Source organism: Oncorhynchus nerka, linkage group LG7, assembly GCF_034236695.1.
Source record: "Oncorhynchus nerka isolate Pitt River linkage group LG7, Oner_Uvic_2.0, whole genome shotgun sequence".
NCBI classification, from domain to species: Eukaryota; Metazoa; Chordata; class Actinopteri; order Salmoniformes; family Salmonidae; genus Oncorhynchus; species Oncorhynchus nerka.
Window position 1 is genome coordinate 56,385,978 of NC_088402.1, and position 19,481 is coordinate 56,405,458.

General features: G+C 42.5%; 1 protein-coding gene across 2 annotated transcripts in view; it reads left to right on the top strand.

Moving 5' to 3' along the window:
• Positions 1-11,159, top strand: part of LOC115132012 (solute carrier family 2, facilitated glucose transporter member 1-like) — a 44,238-nt gene extending 33,079 nt beyond the window's left edge. The window contains exons 1-9 of one of the 2 annotated variants that reach the window (XM_029664178.2): positions 3,326-4,154; positions 5,039-5,199; positions 5,387-5,627; positions 5,949-6,111; positions 6,423-6,610; positions 6,752-6,856; positions 8,260-8,361; positions 8,471-8,674; positions 8,846-11,159. In XM_029664178.2, the coding sequence (XP_029520038.1) occupies positions 4,152-4,154; positions 5,039-5,199; positions 5,387-5,627; positions 5,949-6,111; positions 6,423-6,610; positions 6,752-6,856; positions 8,260-8,361; positions 8,471-8,674; positions 8,846-9,049 (1,371 nt within the window). In that variant the 5' untranslated portion in view covers positions 3,326-4,151 and the 3' untranslated portion in view covers positions 9,050-11,159. Of the gene's footprint in view, positions 1-3,325; positions 4,155-5,038; positions 5,200-5,386; positions 5,628-5,948; positions 6,112-6,422; positions 6,611-6,751; positions 6,857-8,259; positions 8,362-8,470; positions 8,675-8,845 lie in introns of those variants that run through there. The other variant, XM_029664176.2, reaches the window with a different exon arrangement.
• Positions 11,160-19,481: the final 8,322 nt, after the last annotated feature.

Sequence of the window (19,481 nt, forward strand, 5' to 3'; positions counted from 1 at the left end):
TTGTTTTTGGAATCTGAGTCACTTTCTTTCATGCGCCTTTGTGCTCCATTCCGTAGGCTACCTCACGATTCTCAATTTCATCTTGTCTTTACATCTGATATTATAGGCCTATGTGTGCAATTAGTTTTGATAGGCTTCAGTAGGCTATAGTTTAGGTGTAGCCTACTATACAGCTGCATTTCGGATACACTTTACACTTGTATGTCGTTGTGGAGACCAATATCTATCTTGAGTTATTAAGCTTTATGAAACAACAGTTGTTGATGTGTATGGATGTATTTCTGATACATTTTGTACATTTTAATGTTGCAGTAATAGTACCTATAGACCTACAGTAGCAGTAGGAAATGTATTAATATTCTGTCTGGTGCTTTACTGTTTGAGGTGGCAAGAGAAGAAGGATGATTTTGATAGCTGGCACTGGTCCGAATGACTCGACTGCCCCTACATGGAGAGAAAGAGAACTGCAGGTTTTCAGTGAACGTATCTAAATCACAAGGCTTCTTCGAATTTCCAGCTGGCAGGAACAAATTTTGCTACGAAAGAGTTTAACATCTGACATCTGTAAGTGACAGTCTGGCTGATATACTGGAGATACTCTGGTACTGTATGTACTTTACTCCAGCAGTTTCTTGAGAAAGTTACTTGAGGTATTACTGAAGCCTGCTCTGTAAATAAAAATGTGAATTAATGTGTGTGTGTGTACTTATATTTGTGTGTATGTGTGTGTGTGCGTGCGTGTGTGTGTGTGTGTCTGTGATTTGGGAGGTTTAAGGCCAATCCTGGAGCCTCTACGGGATACCTGAGCACATGAGCACTATAAATAGCTTTGTAGATTAAGATTACATCAGTCTAAATGTGTGCAGGACAGTAAGGTAGCTGCTAGTGGATCCAGTATCTTTGATAATTTGTTAGGGTTTGTAGTCACCTCCACGGTCTGCGGTGGAAAGTCACCATCTATTGTAGTGAATTACAGTTTCAAAATTCCATTAACTTTCCCAAATTTACCAGGTTTTCCTGAGATCCCTGTTGGAGGATTCCCGTATTTCAATCTTATTTCAGGAAGTCACCAACTGGGAATTTTGGGAAAGGTTTACCATTGCAATCATTCCACTTCCGGTGTGTCCATTACACGTGGCAGAGGTAACGAGGGATCATTGTCACGTTTGCAGGATTAAGGTGGCTACAGGAGTTGTGCAACTAATAATAACAAAGAGATCATTCACTCTGACTACTCTCTTCTTCACATATTCTTTATGGCAAATTTACTTCACACCTCCTTCAAAGTACACTAGTACACTAGAAAATGTGTATCACCAGATAAAAATGTTGTGGGGTATAAGTCAAAGTCAGGTAAAAAAAAACAATGATGTGCTCACATCCAACAAACCACTGCAGGGGGCGAATGGTGATGCCATAGGGAAAAATATGCTTTCCATAGTCAGAGACGCAGGGCATATTCTTTGGGCAATAAACTCTGCCTTTCTCACACTTGTATCCATGACACTCTGAGTTATGTTTGTCAACAAGTCCTGTAATGAACAATGTTGCATCGTGTATCTCTGCCCCCCTCTGCTGGTCAAAAGCTGGCTTCTGTAAGAATGTTTTTATTTACCTGTTCTTTAGAATACAGGCCGAATACTGAGTGGCTGCGGATCCGACTTTTATGGACCCCTCGTCCCGACACTAAAGGTCCTGAAAGGTCTGCGCAAGTGCAGATTCTCTACTTTACACACAGTCTCTGCTCTACTTGTAGAGAACAGGCTACTCTGGCGAAAGTTGCTCATTTAATAAAGTTAGATTAAAGCTGAATCCATTTCCGCAAGATCACAATGATCGTATTCTTCATAACAAAATAGAATATAACAACATAATAAACTCAGCAAAAAAAGAAACGTCCCTTTTTCAGGACCCTGTCTTTCAAAGATAATTCGTAAAAATCCAAATAACTTCACAGATATTCATTGTAAAGGGTTTAAACACTGTTTCCCATGCTTGTTCAATGAACCATAAACAAAGACACTAACAGCTTACAGACGGTAAGAAATTAAGATCACAGTTATGAAAATGTAGGACACTAAAGAGGCCTTTCTACTGATTCTGAAAATCACCAAAAGAAAGATGCCCAGGGTCCCTGCTCATCTGCGTGAACGTGCCTTAGGCATGCTGCAAGGAGGCATGAGGACTGCAGATGTGGCCAGGGCAATAAATTGCAATGTCCGTACTGTGAGACGCCTAACACAGCGCCACAGGGAGATAGGACGGACAGCTGATCATCCTTGCAGTGGCAGACCACGTGTAACAACACCTGCACAGGATTGGTACATCCGAACATCACACCTGGGGGACAGGTACAGGATGGCAACAACAACTACCTGAATTACACCAGGAACACACAATCCCGCCATCTGTACTCAGACTGTCCGCAATAGGCTGAGAGGCTAGACTGAGGGCTTGTAGGCCTGATGTAAGGCAGGTCCTCACCAGACATCACCGGCAACAACGTCGCCTATGGGCACAAACCCATGTCGCTGGACCAGACAGGACTGGCAAAAAGTGCTCTTCACTGACGAGTCACAGTTTTGTCTCGCCAGTGGTGATGGTTGGATTCGCGTTTATTGTCGAAGGAATGAGCGTTACACCGAGGCCTGTACTCTGGAGCGGGATCGATTTGGAGGTGGAGGGTCCGTCATGGTCTGGGGCGGTGTGTCACAGCATCATCAAACTGAGCTTGTTGTCATTGCAGGCCATCTCAACGCTGTGCATTAAAGGGAAGACATCCTTCTCCCTCATGTGGTACCCTTCCTGCCGGCTCATCCTGACATGACCCTCCAGCATAACAATGCCACCAGGCATACTGCTCGTTCTATGCGTGATTGTCAGTGTTCTGCCATGGCCAGCGAAGAGCCCAGATCTCAATCCCATTGAGCACATCTGGGACCTGTTGGATTAGAGGGTGAGGGCTAGGGCCATTCCCCCCAGAAATGTCCGGGATCTTGCAAGTGCCTTGGTGGAAGAGTGGGGTAACATCTCACAGCAAGAACGGGCAAATCTGGTGCAGTCCATGAGAAGGAGATGCACTGCAGTACTTAATGCAGCTGGTGGCCACACCAGATACTGACTGTTTCTTTTGATTTTGGCCTCCCCTTTGTTCAGGGACACATTATTCAATTTCTGTTAGTCACCTGTCTGTGGAACTTGTTCAGTTTATATCTCAGTTGTTGAATTTTGTTATGTTCATACAAATATTTACACACGTTAAATTTGCTGAAAATAAACGCAGTTAACAGTGAGAGGATGTTTCTCTTTTTGCTGAGTTTATAACATTACTGTAACACAAAAAGGAATACGTAATTTCTTGAGAACTCAACAGCTTGCGCCAATAGGCAAAATATGTGCTTTGAATTCAACTAAAATGTATGCAAATAAGTTAGAAATGGTGCTACTAATGCTCATGATGGCACAAACACGTCTCGTAAAAAGTAAATATGTTTTTGTTTGGTTATCTTTTGGAAATTGTAGAAGTAAAACATTTTCCTTCTTCAGAAGTTCCAGCTAGGCAGGCTAACAAGCTAATTCATTTGCTAGCTATCATACAGTAGGTGTATATTAATAATATAAGAAGACATGCAATCATAATTGACTGTAGCGCATATAAAGCACCCAGCCCTGGGCTGCAGTCGCGAATTGAATTATGGGGAGTTTCAGGCCCTGGAGTGAACATAATTGTACACTCGCAAAGCCGACTAAAAATGTTGCAAACGTCTCTTGCTTGGCTAATCATTTGGACTACCCTCCAAGATGGCCATTCCCCCAAGGGCATAAGACAAGGGTGTGTCTTTTAAGTGTTTGGACCGCATCCCTGGTATCGTAGCGTCGGAGATGACTAGGAACTTTGTTCAGGTGCACAGATGTTTCGTCACTGATCATTTGGATAAATAATGATTTCGCAGGTGTTCGCATCTTTCCAATTTCGGAAGGGGAGGGGACATTTAACCCATTTGTTTTAGATACCGCACTGGCTTCCGCTCCACATCCTAGTAAATATTTGCTTCTATCATGTCTCCGCGCAGAACTTAATTGAGCATCTGACGAAATTACGCAAGATTTTAGTTCAGGTTCCGAGATTACAATATCTATAATTTCACTCTATGGTTGGTAATTCACAATGAATTGAATTGTGAGTGTATGAATGTATGATAATGATATTATTTAAAGGGGCAATCTGCAGTTTGTACAGATATTGTTTTACTTATAAATTAACGATATGTACCCATTGATTCTTGAAGAATATCATTTATAAATGCCTCATGAGCTTAATTCAACTGTCGTACCCCATCAGAACCCAAAATATAAGCTTGTTTTATGCCAATGTTTTTTAAAACAAAGTAAATGTAAACAAACATTAGCTACATGGTTGAAACTACAATTTTGATATCCTGGATGGTCAGTCCTTGCATCCATAACTCTGTCTATGAATTTGAGGGTGATTACATTTCTCCAGCCCCATCCCTCAGCTTTTAAAATGTTTTATTTTAGTTGTACCCCTTTTTCGGGATATCCAATTGATAGTTACAGTCTTGTCTCATCGATGTAACTCCCGTACTGACTCGGGAGAGGCGAATGTCGAGAGCCATGCATCCTCCGAAACAGGACCCTGCCAAGCCATACTGCTTCTTGACACACTGCTGGCTTAACCCTGAAACCAGCCGCACCAATGTGTCGCAGGAAACACCGTACAACTGGCGACCGCATTCAGCTTGCAGGTGCCCAGCTCACCACAAGGAGTTGCTAGAGCGCAATGGGACAAGGACATCCGGCCGACCAAGCCCTACCCTAACCCGGACGACGCTGGGCCAATTGTGTGACGCCTCATGGGTCAAACCCACTTGGGAGGCCCATCACAAAGCTCTTTACCGGGGAGGATGCTTTGTTATTGTTTGCTGCTGATTGCAGCTTTAATGTCTCCAGCAACCTTCAATGATGAATATAGTTAATGTATGTTCTTCATGTTGTGATATGTTGTATTGTACCTTAGATCATTGAAGGCTTTTTGAATGACACGTGGAACAACAGGTACTCTGAGCCCATCCCTGCCACATCCCTGACCACCCTGTGGTCCATCTCCGTGGCCATCTTCTCTGTCGGGGGCATCTTCGGCTCCTTCTCCGTGGGCCTCTTTGTCAACCGCCTGGGCAGGTAAATCTGCTCTGTTAGTGTTATATTTTAGACTGGTCTTTACGTTAAAAGGGTGTGGTAATCATGGGTAATTTTGTTTTTTTGTGCTGTCCTATGCACCTTAACAGCAGTATAGCATTTTTGTGCCTTTAGGAAGTGAAGAAGCCAGCCATATTTTTCAATTGACCTCTCTGTGAATGATTTGCAGGAGGAACTCGATGCTCATCGCCAATGTGCTAGCGTTCATCGCTGCCGGGTTCATGGGCTTCTCCAAGCTGGCGGTGTCGTGGGAGATGCTGATCATTGGCCGCTTCATCGTGGGACTTTACTCCGGCCTGTCCACTGGCTTCGTGCCCATGTACGTGGGGGAGATCGCGCCCACTTCGCTCCGTGGGGCGCTGGGCACTCTGCACCAGCTGGGAATCGTCATTGGAATCCTCATGGCACAGGTAGGCACTGTCCGTTGGGTGACTTTCAGTTTCACCTGATCCAATATCAGCGATTACTAGAGATGACAATCCAAATGTGGCACAGGACAACTGGACAAATATAGCAATGACAAGAAGACAAATGTTCAAGTAATATTTGCTGCCCTCAGGTGTGATATTTTTGTTATCTTTTTCTACGCTAGTGATACAGCACAATCATCTGGACAAATATATTCTTTCCACCAACATACCGTTCCCAAGTAACTTCACCACAGTGCATTTCCATGGTAGTTTAACTTTCATTAACAGTGTTACAGTGTACGAACATATTGTTACTTACAGGTGTTTGGGATGGAGTCGATCATGGGGAACTCCACTATGTGGCCCTTCCTGCTGGGCCTCACTTTCATCCCGGCCGTGTTGCAGTGTATCCTGCTGCCCTTCTGCCCCGAGAGCCCTCGCTTCCTCCTCATCAACTGCAACGAGGAGCTCAAGGCCAGGGAAGGTAAGCCTCTGACCATCTACTGCTACACCTTCACTCCCTCAAACATGGAACCCTCCCGGCTGAGGACCTATTCCCATGGAGAGCAGGAGAGCTCCTGGGTGTGTAGGCTTTTGTTCCAGCCCTGCTCTAACACACCATTCAACTAATCAAGGTCCTGACAAGCAGCTTATCAGTAGAATCTGGGGTGTTAAAGTAGGGCTGGAACAAACGCCTGCACATCCAGTAGCTCTCCGGGAGGAGGGTCGGCCACCAGTCATGCATCTTGGTACCAGCTGAATGGAGTCCTGAGTGTGGTGTGGATTTGCATGCAGTGCTGGAGAAGCTGCGAGGCACTGAGGAGGTGGGCGCCGACATGCAGGAGATGAAGGAGGAGGCCAGGCAGATGATGAGGGAGAAGAAAGTGACCATCCTGGAGCTATTCCGCTCGCCACTCTACCGCCAGCCCATCTTCATCGCCATCATGCTCCAGCTCTCCCAGCAGCTGTCTGGCATCAACGCTGTGAGTGTAGGACACTCTGGGAGACACACACTGACTTGTGAATACACATGCATGTATGCACATACATGCTTACTCATGCACACACATGTGCACACACACATCAAACTACATGATCCACTAAATTATGACAATTTTGTGCAGGTTTTCTACTACTCCACCAGGATCTTTGAGAAGGCGGGGGTTTCTCAGCCAGTCTATGCTACCATTGGGGCTGGAGTAGTCAATACAGCCTTCACTGTTGTGTCTGTAAGTCAGAAAAAAATACATTTAATTATATTTAATTTCACAAAATGTATTTCAAATACATGTACATACATTTCCATCTTTGTTCAAATGCATGTAATGGCTGACAATTCCAGAAATGCATAGCTAAGATATCTAGTCTACAGGGAGGCCAAAGCAGTTCTTAATTCAGCATATGACATAGTTTGGCCCTTCAGAGGATTCTTTAATTACTCTTTTTACACAAAATGTTTGCATTGATATAATTTTAACATTGTCATAAAGAGTGCATGTTCAACTTCATAAAAAACATGTTTCCTGTCTCAAGAGGTTAAATAAAAATATAAAAGTAAGTGCCTCTCTTCAGCTTCATTAAATAATGAAAAAATCATTACATGATTTGAAATTTAAATGCATTTTAGTGCTTTCGGTACGCTTTTGATATGTCTCAAGTACAATAAAAATACACGCTGAGCAAATATACTGTAGCTGCGCCAGCCTATTAGATGATCTGGAGGCGTGGCTTCTTGGAGGTGTGGCCTTGGTTTGAGCTCATTGGGCCACCCATGGGAGAACGTGTCATAATATTAATATGAAAAGACATTTGAAAATATATTTACTAAATGTATCACTAAATACATGTGGAAACATTATTTAATGTATTTAAGAATGTATTTTAGAATACATTAAATACATTTTCCAATGCATGAGTGTACAAAACATTAAGGACACCTTCCTAATATTGAGTTGTGGAATACAGGTGAAAGCTATGGTCCCTTATTGATGTCACTTGTTAAATCTACTTCAATCAGTGTAGATGAAGGGGAAGAAACAGTTTAAAGAAGGATTTTTAAGCCTTGAGACAATTGAGACATGGATTGTGTAGGTGTCCAATTCAGAGGGTGAATGGACAAGACAAAATATTTAAGGGCTTTTGAACGGGGTATGGTAGTAGGTGCCAGGCGATGCTGCTGGATTTTTCATGCTCAACAGTTTCCCGTGTGTATCAAGAATGATCCACCACCCAAAGGACATCCAGCCAACTTTACACAACTGTGGGAAGCATAGGAGTCAACATGGGCCAGTATACCTGTGGAATCCTTTTGACACCTTGTAGAGTCCATGGCCCGACGAATTGAGGCTGTTCTGAGGGAAAAAGGGGGTGCAACTGGACTCAATATTACGAAGGTGTTCTTAATGTTTTGTTCACTCAGTGTATATTGTGATATACATTTTACATACGTTTATATATTCATTTTAAATACATTATCCCCCAAAAATGTATAAAAAATATATTTTAAATGTTTGTTTTTTCTAGTATGGGTGGAAAATAAAACAGCTTGAAAAATGTGTCTTTGAAATGTAGACACTCCCCAACCCCCACTAACACCACCTTTCTTCTCCTCTTCCTCGCTCTCTTTATATAGCTATTCATTGTGGAGCGTGCTGGGCGAAGATCCCTTCACCTCACTGGGTTACTGGGGATGGCCTTCTCAGCGGTCCTGATGACAGTTGCCATGGCACTGCTGGTATGTATAATGGTGCACTAAAGGAACATAACAAATGGATATGCTCATATTATATTTTATGTACACGGCTACTTCAACCAGACTCGTCTACTGATGTGTCTTGCCTCAGGACCAGCTGCCATGGATGTCGTACGTTAGCATCGTGGCCATCTTCAGCTTCGTGGCCTTCTTTGAGATTGGCCCAGGCCCCATCCCATGGTTCATTGTGGCTGAGCTCTTCAGCCAAGGTCCTCGGCCCTCTGCCTTTGCCGTGGCTGGATTCTCCAACTGGTCAGCTAACTTTATAGTGGGCATGACCTTCCAATACGTTGAGGTAAGGAGACAGAAACCATTACTATTGCATTAATGGCTCATTTTCATTAATTAATATACATTGATAGTATATATTATTATATATATTATATAGTTCTATAATAGCACTTATGACTTCCACTTTCAATTTGGAAATTGTGAAAATAATGTAACTTTTCTGTATTCTCTGTAGCAACTGTGTGGCCCCTACGTCTTCATCATCTTCACCGTGCTGTTGCTGGGCTTCTTCGTCTTCACCTACTTCATGGTGCCCGAAACCAAGGGACGATCGTTTGACGAGATCGCCGCTGGCTTCCGCCATGATGCCGGAGAGGCAGGGGAGAAGTATGCGCCTGACGAGATGAACAGCCTGGGGGGAGCCGACTCCCAGCTCTAAGCCCTCCGACAACACCGATACATACATACATACAGTTGAAGTCGGAAGTTTACATACCCTTAGGTTGGAGTCATTAAAACTAGTTTTTCAACCACTCCACAAATGTCTTGTTAACTATAGTTTTTGGCAAGTTGGTTAGGACATCTACTTTGTGCATGACACAAGTAATTTTTCCAACAATTGTTTACAGACAGATTATTTCACTTATAATTCCCTGTATCACAATTCTAGTGGGTCAGAAGTTTACTAAGTTGACTGTGCCTTTAAACAGCTTGGAAAATTCCAGAAAAGTATGTCATGGCTTTAGAAGCTTCTGATAGGCTAATTGACATCATTTGAGTCAATTGGAGCTGTACCTGTGGATGTATTTCAAGGCCTACCTTCAAATTCAGTGCTTCTTTGCCTGACATCATGGGAAAATCTAAAGAAATCAGCCAAGACCTCAGGAAAAAAGTCTGGTTCATCCTTGGGAGCAATTTCCAAACGCCTGAAGGTACCACATTCATCTGTACAAACAATAGTACGCAGCCGTCATACCGCTCAGGAAGGAGACGCATTTTGTCTCTTAGAGATGGACGTATTTGGGTGCGAAAAGTGCAAATCAATCCCAGAATAACAGCAAGGGACCTTGTGAAGATGCTGGAGGAAACAGGTACAAAAGTATCTAGTAAAACGAGTCCTATATCGACATAACCTGAAAGGCCGCTCAGCAAGGAAGAAGCCACTGCTCCAAAACCGGCATAAATAAGCCAGACTACGATTCACAACTGCAGATAGGGACAAAGATCATACTTTTTGGAGAAATGTCCTCTGGTCTGATGAAACAAAAATAGAACTGTTTGGCTATAATGACCATTGTTATGTTTGGAGGGAAAAGGGGGAGGCTTGCAAGCCGATTAACACCATCCCAACTGTGAAGCACTGGGGTGGCAGCATCATGTTGTGGGGGTGCTTTGCTGCAGGAGGGACTGGTGCACTTCACAAAATAGATGGCATCATGAGGGAGGAAAATTATGTGGAAATATTGAAGCAACGTCTAAAGGCATCAGTCAGGAAGTTAAAGCTTGGTCGCAAATGGGTCTTCCAAATGGACAATGACCCCAAGCATATTTCCAAAGTTGTGGCAAAATGACTTAAGGACAACAAAGTCAAGGTATTGGAGTGGTCATCACAAAGCCCTGACCTCAATCCTATAGAAAATTTATGAGCAGAACTGAAAAAGTGTGTGCGAGCAGGGAGGCCTATAAACCTGGCTCAGTTACACCAGCTCTGTCAGGAAGAATGGGCCAAAATTCACCCAACTTATTGTGGGAAGCTTGTGGAAGGCTACCTGAAACGTTTCACCCAAGTTAAACCATTTAAAGGCAATGCTACCAAATACTGATTGAGTGTATGTAAACTTCTGACCCATTGGGAATGTGATGAAAGAAATAAAAGCTGAAAAAAATAATTCTCTCTACTATTATTCTGACATTTCAAATTCTTAAAATAAAGTGGTGATCCTAACTGACCTTTGACAGGGAATTCTTACTAGGATTAAATGTCAGGAATTGTGAAAAAAACTGAGTTTAAAAGTATTTGGCTAAGGTGTTTGTAAACTTCTGACTTCAACTGTACATAGATAGATAGATATATTTTATTTGACCATGTAAAACAATATACAACCACAAATGTGGATAATGCATTTAAAATCAAGCATGACACGAGACATGTTTTACGATCTATTTCCATTATAGTCCTCTTAAATAAATGGTTCAAAAATGTACAAACATAAACATACTAGGCATACTTGGCTTACACATATAACACATGACATAACAGGCATAGTTGGCTTACACATATAGCTAACGCATAACAAATCAAAGGATAGGAGACATTGTCATAGCCATAGAGCAGGACTCCCTCAACAGATCAGCGATCTCAGGCTCCTAAAATGAGATGATGGTTTGATGATGGTGATGAAGTTGGCTTGCCGGCTCTGATATATTATACAAGGGGGTGTTCACAGGTTATCCTTTTCAAATGAATTATTGGGTATTAAAGCGTCTTGTTACTACAGTATTATCTGTCATATACACCGAAGACTAAGCTTCACAGTTACTAAGTACACTCTTAGAAAAAAAAGTCGCTATCTAGAACCTAAAAGTGTTCTTCAGCTGTCCCCAAAGGAGAACCCTTTGAAGATAAATATTTTTGGTTCCAGGTATAACCCTTTTTGGTTCCATGTAAAACCATTTCCACAGAGGGTTCTGTACTCCCAAAAGGGTTCTACCTGGAACCAAAAAGGGTTATACCTGGAACCAAAAACATTTATCTTATGGGGAAAGCTGAAGAATCCTTTCGGAATCCTTTTTTTCGAAGAGTGTAGGACAATGATGTCAGCAAATTTGAATATATACTTTTATATTAGCAAATTTTGCATACAACTCCACTTGAACCTATGGATTTTAGAGGGCGACTCTACAGAAGGGGATTCGTAGTCTGTCAATCAGTTAAGGCAAGACATTTTGGAATTTACAGATTTTTATCCTTGTCTTGTTTGAACAATACAATGTAATGTAATGGTGTGTGTGTGTGTGTGTGTGTGTGCGTGCGTGCGTGCGTGTGTGCGTTTGTACACACCACAAGTCACTGCTTTATGCATAGTGACTTTTTCTTTAGTATTGGACACATGCTGTAAATAATATACAAAATAGATCATTGTAGTTGTATAACCAGAATAAGAGTAAAATACCATGTAAGCTCTAACTTGTCCGTTGCAGAGTTCTGTATCATTTTACAAAACAAAATTATTTATTAGTGAGCTGTACAATTCTATTGTGTAGCCTACCAAAAAGAAAACGCTAATCTGTGTGTAGTGCCTAGGGTGATGGGGAAGTAGGCAGCAGAAGGAGATCTTTTGTGTTTTCTTAATCTTTTATGTTAAAACAAAGTGCCACGACTGCTCTACTGACAGCTCTTCCCCTTTTTTTATGAGGTATTGTATGGTAGCTGGATATTTTGCTCAATAAAAACAAGCTGCACGCAGAGAACCACTTTCATGGGTGTGTCTTTTCTGTTCTTTGTTCAACATATTCAAACAGAGAGTTGAAAGTTACCCAAATTATTCGAATATAGTTAGTTATGAAATGATCATTTTGTAGTATCATTTTGACATATGTACAAAAGTATGTGGACACCCCTTCAAATGAGTGGATTTGGCTAATTCAGCCACACCCGTTGCTGACAGGTGTATAAAATCGAGCACACAGCCATGAAATATCCATAGACAAATATTTGCAGGAGTATGCCCTAAATGAAGAGCTCAGTGACATTCAGCGTGGCATCGTCATAGGATGCCACCTTTCCAACAAGTCAGTTCATCAAATTTCTGCCCTGCTAGAGCTGCCCCCGTCAACTGTATGTGCTGTTACAGTGAAGTGGAAACATCTAGGAGCAACAATGGCTCAGCCGCGAAGTGGTAGGCCACACAAGCTCACAGCACGGAACCTCCAAGCGCTGAAGCACATAGTGCGTAAAAATTGTCCTCGACTCACTACAGAGTTCCAAACGGCCTCTGGAAGCAATGTCAGCACAATAACTTTTCGTCTGGAGCTTCATGAAATGGGTTTCCATGGCCAAGCAGCTGCACACAAGCCTAAGATCATCATGTGCAATACCAAGCAATGGCTGGAGTGGTGTAAAGCTCACCGCCATTGGACTCTGGAGCAGTGGAAACGTGTTCTCTGGAGTGATGAATCATGCTTCACCATCTGGCAGTCCGATGGACTAAACTGGGTTTGGCGGATGCCAAGAGAACGCTACCTGTCCAAATGTGTAGTGCTAACTGTAAAGTTTGGTGGTGGAGGAGGAATAATGGTCTGAGGCTGTTTTTCATGGTTTGGGTAGGCACCTTAGTTCCAGTGAAGGGAAATCTTAACGCTACAGCATACAATGACATTCTATACGATTCTGTGCTTCCAACTTTTTTTGAGAAAAAATAAAGTTTGGGGAAGGCTCTTTCCTGTTTCAGCATGACAATTCCCCCGTGCACAAAGGTCCATACAGAAATGGTTTGTTGAGATTGGTGTGGAAGAACTTGACTTGCCTGCACAGAACCCAACCCCATCGAACACCTTTGGGATGAATTGGAACGCCAAATGTTTTTGTGGCTGAATGCTTTTGTGGCTGATTGGAAGCAATTTACTGCAGCAATGTTCCAGCATCTAGTGGAAAGCCTTCCCAGAAGAGTGGAGACTGTTATAGCAGCAAAGGGGCGACCAACTCCATATTAATGCCCATGATTTTGAAATGAGGTGTTCGACAAGCAGTTGTCCACATACTTTTGGTCATGTAGTGTATCTTTACCACACCTTGCATTATAGCCCTTTTGCCGTCAGATAGCTCTATTATTCCTTATGCCGTTTGCTTCCTTCTCAACTTCTCTGCTTCGCCTTGCCTGCGCTAGTCTGGGTGCCCGTCTCTATTTAGGGGTTAACAGTCTCTGCTAAAAAGACTGGCACACAGACTATGCCTGCGCCTATAATTACATTGTTGTTATTATTATTAGACATAAGTTGCCATATTATTCTTGTTACTAAGTATTGTTTGTTTGCTTCGTTTTTTTTATTTGGACACTTGAAAACGACATGGTGCATATCAAGAGATTTCATCCTGTAAAATTCAAATAAATTCTGGTGTCCACATGCTTCCCATCCGAAACAGTTTGTTCATATATTATGACAACATTTTGTGAGGTTGTTTATTGGGTCTTTTGAAAGGGTTTTATTTGCTGTATGGGCACACAAACATTTTTCCTGAGGCAAGCCGAAGTCTACGCCCCTTCGTCGGTGATTGGTCAACAGTAGAGATTCTTCAATTAAGTGTTTCTTTGTTTGCTACTGTGGCCACGAGGTTGGGGTAAAATGGAGGACATGAAAAAAAGGTCAATATGGAGTGGTGGATCACACAGAACTTTTGGAAGTGCTACAGGAGGAAATTGAACATGACGAGAGTGTGGATGAATTAACTGTGGTGGCAGATGCAGTGAAGACCGCTGAGTTTGAGCCTCATCCTGATGATGACAAAGATGATTCTGGCCCTGTGGGAGTGAGATTTTTGGAGAGAATGGATCCTTGCCTTCTGGCAGATCCATATCACAGGAGGCTGCAGAGGAGAGAACGGCTCGTAATAAGGGCCTGAACGGAGCACATGGAATGGCATCAAACATCTGGAAACCATGTGTTTGATGAACAGTGCATTCGGAATGTATTCTGGCTCCTTCACTTTTTCCACATTTGTTACATTACAGCCTTATTCGAAAATTGACAATGTTAAACATTTTCCTAATCAATCTACACACAATACCCCATAATGACAAAGTGAAAACAGGTTTTTAGAAATGTTTGCAAATTTATGAAAAAAACAAAAACAGAAATAACTTATTTGCTTAAGAATTCAGACCCTTTGCTATGAGACTCGAAATTGAGCTCAGGTTCATCCTGTTTCCATTTATCCTCCTTGAGATGTTTCTACAACTTGATTGGAGTCCAGCTGTGTAAAATTCAATGATTTGGAAAGGCACACACCAGTCAGAGCAACAACCAAGACACAAGGTCATAGGAATAGTCCGTAGAGCCCTGAGGCAGGATTGTGTCAAGGCACAGATCTGGGGAAGGGTACCAAAAAATGGCTGCAGCATTGAAGGTCCCCAAGAACACCGTGGCCTCCATCATTCTTAAATCGAAGACGTTTGGTGCAACCAAGACTATTCATAGAGCTGTACACCCGGCCAAACTGAGCAATCAGGGAAGAACAGCCTTGGTCAGGGAGGTGACCACTCTGACAGAGCTCCAGAGTTCCTTTGTGGAGATGGAAGACCACCATCTCTGCAGTACTCCACCAATCAGACAGAAGCCACTCCTCAGCAAAAGGCACATGACGGCCCGCTTGGAGTTTGCCAAAAGGCACCTAAAGGACTCTCAGTCCATGAGAAACAAGATTCCCTGATTCTCTGATGAAACCAAGATTGAACTCTTTGGCCTGAATGCCGAGCGTCACGTCTGGAGGAAACCAAGCACCGCTCATCACCTGGCCAATACCATCCCTACGGTGAAGCATGGAGGTGGCAGCATCATGCTGTGGAGATGTTTTTAAGCAGAAGGGACTGGGAGACTAGTCAGGTTCGAGGGAAAGATAAACGGAGCAAAGTTCAAAGAGATTCTTGATGAAAACCTGCTCCGGAGCACTAAGGACATCAGACTGGGAAAAAAGGTCTGTGTGTTTGGTGCCAACAGATATGGCAGCTCTGCTTCTAGCTCCTAAGCAACTTTGCGGGCATTTTGGTTTATGAGCTCATAAAATGTTTGGTGTTATTACATACATAAAGAACTTTTGGATGTTAGAGCAGCAGTAACTCCCCAGCATTATGACCAGGAATACGACTTTTGTTCGTACCCCCAAGGCAATTTAACTTATTCCAGTGGCTGCTCCGAAACACCGCCGGCGGAGAAGAGGTATTCGGAGTGGACTTCTAGTCCGACTTAGGAGGCGTGCACACCATCGACCACTTCGATGGCAATGTTCGATGGTACTCGCTAATGTTCAGTCCTTGAAAATAAAGTAGACAAGCTCAGGGCGAGGATCTCATTCCAGAGAAACATCAGGGATTTTAACATACTCTCTTTCACAGAAACATGGCTCTCTTGGGATATACTGTCCCTGTCCATAAACCATCTGGGTTCTCAGTACATCGCACAGACAGGAATAAAGAACTCTCTGGGAAGAAGAAAGGTGGAGATGTAGGTTTCATGATTAACTACTTCTGGCGTGATTGTGATAACATACAGAAACTCAAGTCCTTTGTTCACCTGACCTAGAAAACCTCACAATCAAATGCCGACCGTATTACCTCCCAAGAGAATTCTCTTCGGTTATAGTCACAGCCGTGTATATTCCCCCTCAAGCCGATACCATAATGTCCCTCAAAGAACTACACCGGACTTTATGAACTGGAAATGACTTATCCTGAGGCCGCATTTATTGTAGCTGGGGATTTTAACAAAGAAAATTTGAGGAAAATGCTACCAAAGATCTACCAACACATTGACTGTAGTTCTCGTGTTGGTAAAACATTGGACCACTGCTACTCAACTTTTCAAAATACCTACAAGCACCCCCCTGCCCTCCCTCACAACTCCATTTTGCTCCTCCCTTGCTAAGGTCCATTCAATGCTGGTCTGACCAAATCGGAAAACATGCTTCAAGATTGTTTTGATCACATGGACTGGGATTTGTTCCGGGTAGTGTTAGAGGAATTCTAAATTCCTATATGTTTTGTAGCCAAAACCAAATTCACACTCTATCTATTTCATAATAAGTTGTAAATTTATCATTTGCATGAAATAGCAAGAGACCAGTCTTAAAAACAAGTTCAGCATTTATTCTTGATGAGTACTGACCCAAAATACAAAGAACATTACATTTTAAAGAGAAGATCAAAATGACGTCATCAGTTCTCACACTTTCTCCGATCCACACAATAGCGCAGTGTCTTCAGGTCTGGAGATTGTCTTCTACTCCCCTCATAAAACAAACATTCCAATCTGTCTAAAAGATATACTCTTCTCCACTAATGGAACATCAAAGAACATTCTTATCTGTCTAAAGAGATATACCCTCCTTCTCCCTTAAACCCGCAAGGTACAGACAATTCATTCGTTTTAACTACATTTTCAGTCCTAGTTTAACTAAAAACCCATACATTTCATACCACAACATAATAGTATTAAAATAAATGGTTGTAATTTAAATGACTACATAATTAATCATTTAAACTATAATTTCCTCCAACAGTAGCCTCTGAGAATAACATTGACGTATACACTGACACAGTGGTGGAGTTCATCAGTAAGTGTATAGGGGATGTTGTTCCCACTGTGACTATTAAAACCTAATCAAACCAGAAACCGTGGATTTGCATTTGTGCAAAACTGAAAGTGTGAACCATTGCATTTAACCATGGCAAGCTGACTGGGAATATTGCAGAATACAAACAGTGTAGTTATTCCCTCCATAAGGAAATCAAACAGGCAAAACCTCAGTACAGAGACAAAGTGGAGTCGCAATTCAACAGCTCAGACACGAGACATATGTGGCAGGGTCTACAGACAATCACGGACTACAAAGAGAAAACTAGCCACGTCGCGGACATCAACGTCTTTTTTCCCGGACAAGCTAAACACTTTCTTTGCCCGCTTTGAGGATAACACAGTGCCACCGACACGGCACGCTACCAAGGACTGTGGGCTCTCCTTCTCCGTGGCCGACGTGAGTAAGACATATAAACGTGTTAACCTTCACAAGTCTGCCGGCCCAGATGGCATCCCTAGCCACGTCCTCAGAGCAAGCGCAAACCAGCTGACTGGAGTGTTTACGGACATATTCAATCTCTCCCTATCCCAGTCTGCTGTCCCCACATGCTTCAAATTGTCCACCATTGTTCCTGTACCCAAGAAAGAAAAGGTAATTCAACTAAATGACTATCTCCCCGTAGCACTCACTTCTGTCATCATGAAGTGCTTTGAGAGGCTAGTTAAGGATCATATCACCTCTACCTTACCTGACACCCTAGACCCACTTCAATTTGCTTACCGTCCAAATAGATCCACAGATCGCCATCACAGTGCATACTGCCCTATCCCATCTGGACAAGAGGAATCCCTATGTAAGAATGCTGTTAATTGACTATAGCTCAGCATTCAACACCATAGTACCCTCCAAGCTCATCTTAAGCTCATGGCCATGGGTCTGAACCCCACCCTGTGCAACTGGGTCCTGGACTTCCTGGCGAAAACATAAAAATGTATTACAGATTTCTAGAGTTATCTTAGAATAATTTAGACTATTTTGAGGAAGTATACTGACTACAGCGTCTAAAGAGGGACAAACAGTACTATTTTCAATCAAAGGTCAAGAGCATGTGAGGTACAGACATTCACTTCGCCTAGCCCAACTTCGACTAGGAGCAAACCAAACCTAGTATGCAGAGAACCATGTTAAAACTATTTGGACATAGCTATAGAGAATGATAGAGGCCTCTCGTGGCCAAAAGGCTGTATTAGCATGGGCAGCGCCATTGAGGGCTTCCACCCATAGGCTGTAAAAAAAAATATGGAGGAAGCCATCAATGACGTCACACCATTGTTTCCTATGAGAATGCTCAGTGGCGCATTTGATGATCAGGAAGTGTCATCTTGCTACTTGGAGGAAACATTTTGGAAACATTGCATGAACAGTTTGATCTACTCTAGGAAGTGACTTTGCAGGCTGGCTCAGTGCATCCCCCTCTCATGGAGTATCTCAAGATGAAGGCCCGACCAAGGTACTGTAGGCTAGCAACTAAATTATCCTTATAATTTATCGTCTGTGTGTGATTTGAAAGTAATCGGTTCAAGGACATACAGTACCAGTCAAAAGTTTGAACACGCCTACTCATTAGAGGGTTTTTCTTTATTTTTACCAAATTTCTACATTGTAGAATAATAGTGAAGACATCAAAACTATGAAATTACACATATGGAATCATGTAGTAACAAGTGTTAAACTAATCAAAATATATTTATATTTGAGATTCTTCAAAGTAGCCACCCTTTGATGACAGCTTTGCACACTCTTGGCATTCTGTCAACATGCACCACTTGGGCTCCCGGGTGGCGCAGCGATCTAAAAAGGCCCTGCATCTCAGTGCTTGAGGCATCACTACAGACATCCTGGTTTGATTCCAGGCTGTATCACAACCAATCGTGATTGGGACTCCCATAGGACGGTGCAGAATTGTCCCAGCATCGGGTCTGGTTTGGCCAGTATAGGCCGTCATTGTAAATAAGAATTTGTTCTTAACTGGCTTGCCTAGTTAAATAAAGGTTAAATCATTATATATATATATGTTTAAATTAGATAGTCACCTGGAATGCCTTTCAATTAACAAGTGTGCCTTGTTAAAAGTTAATTTTTGGAATTTATTTTCTTTTTAATGCGTTTGAGCCAGTCAATTGTGTTTCTTCAAGTGCAGTCGCAAAAACCATCAAGCGCTATGATGAAACTGGCTCATACGAGAACCCCAACAAGGAAGGAAGACTCAGAGTTACCTCTGCTGCAGAGGATAAGTTCATTAGAGTTAACTGCACGTCTGATTGCAGCCCAAATAAATGCTTCACAGAGTTCAAGTAACAGACACATCTCAACATCAACTGTTCAGGGGAGACTGCGTGAATCAGGCCTCTGTGGTCTAATTGCTGCAAAGAAACCACTACTAAAGGACACCAATAAGAAGAAGAGACTTGCTTGGGCAAAGAAACATGAGCAATGGACATTAGACCGTTGGAAATCTGTCCTTTGGTCTGATGAGTCCAAATTTGAGATTTTTGGTTCCAACCACTGTGTCTTTGTGAGA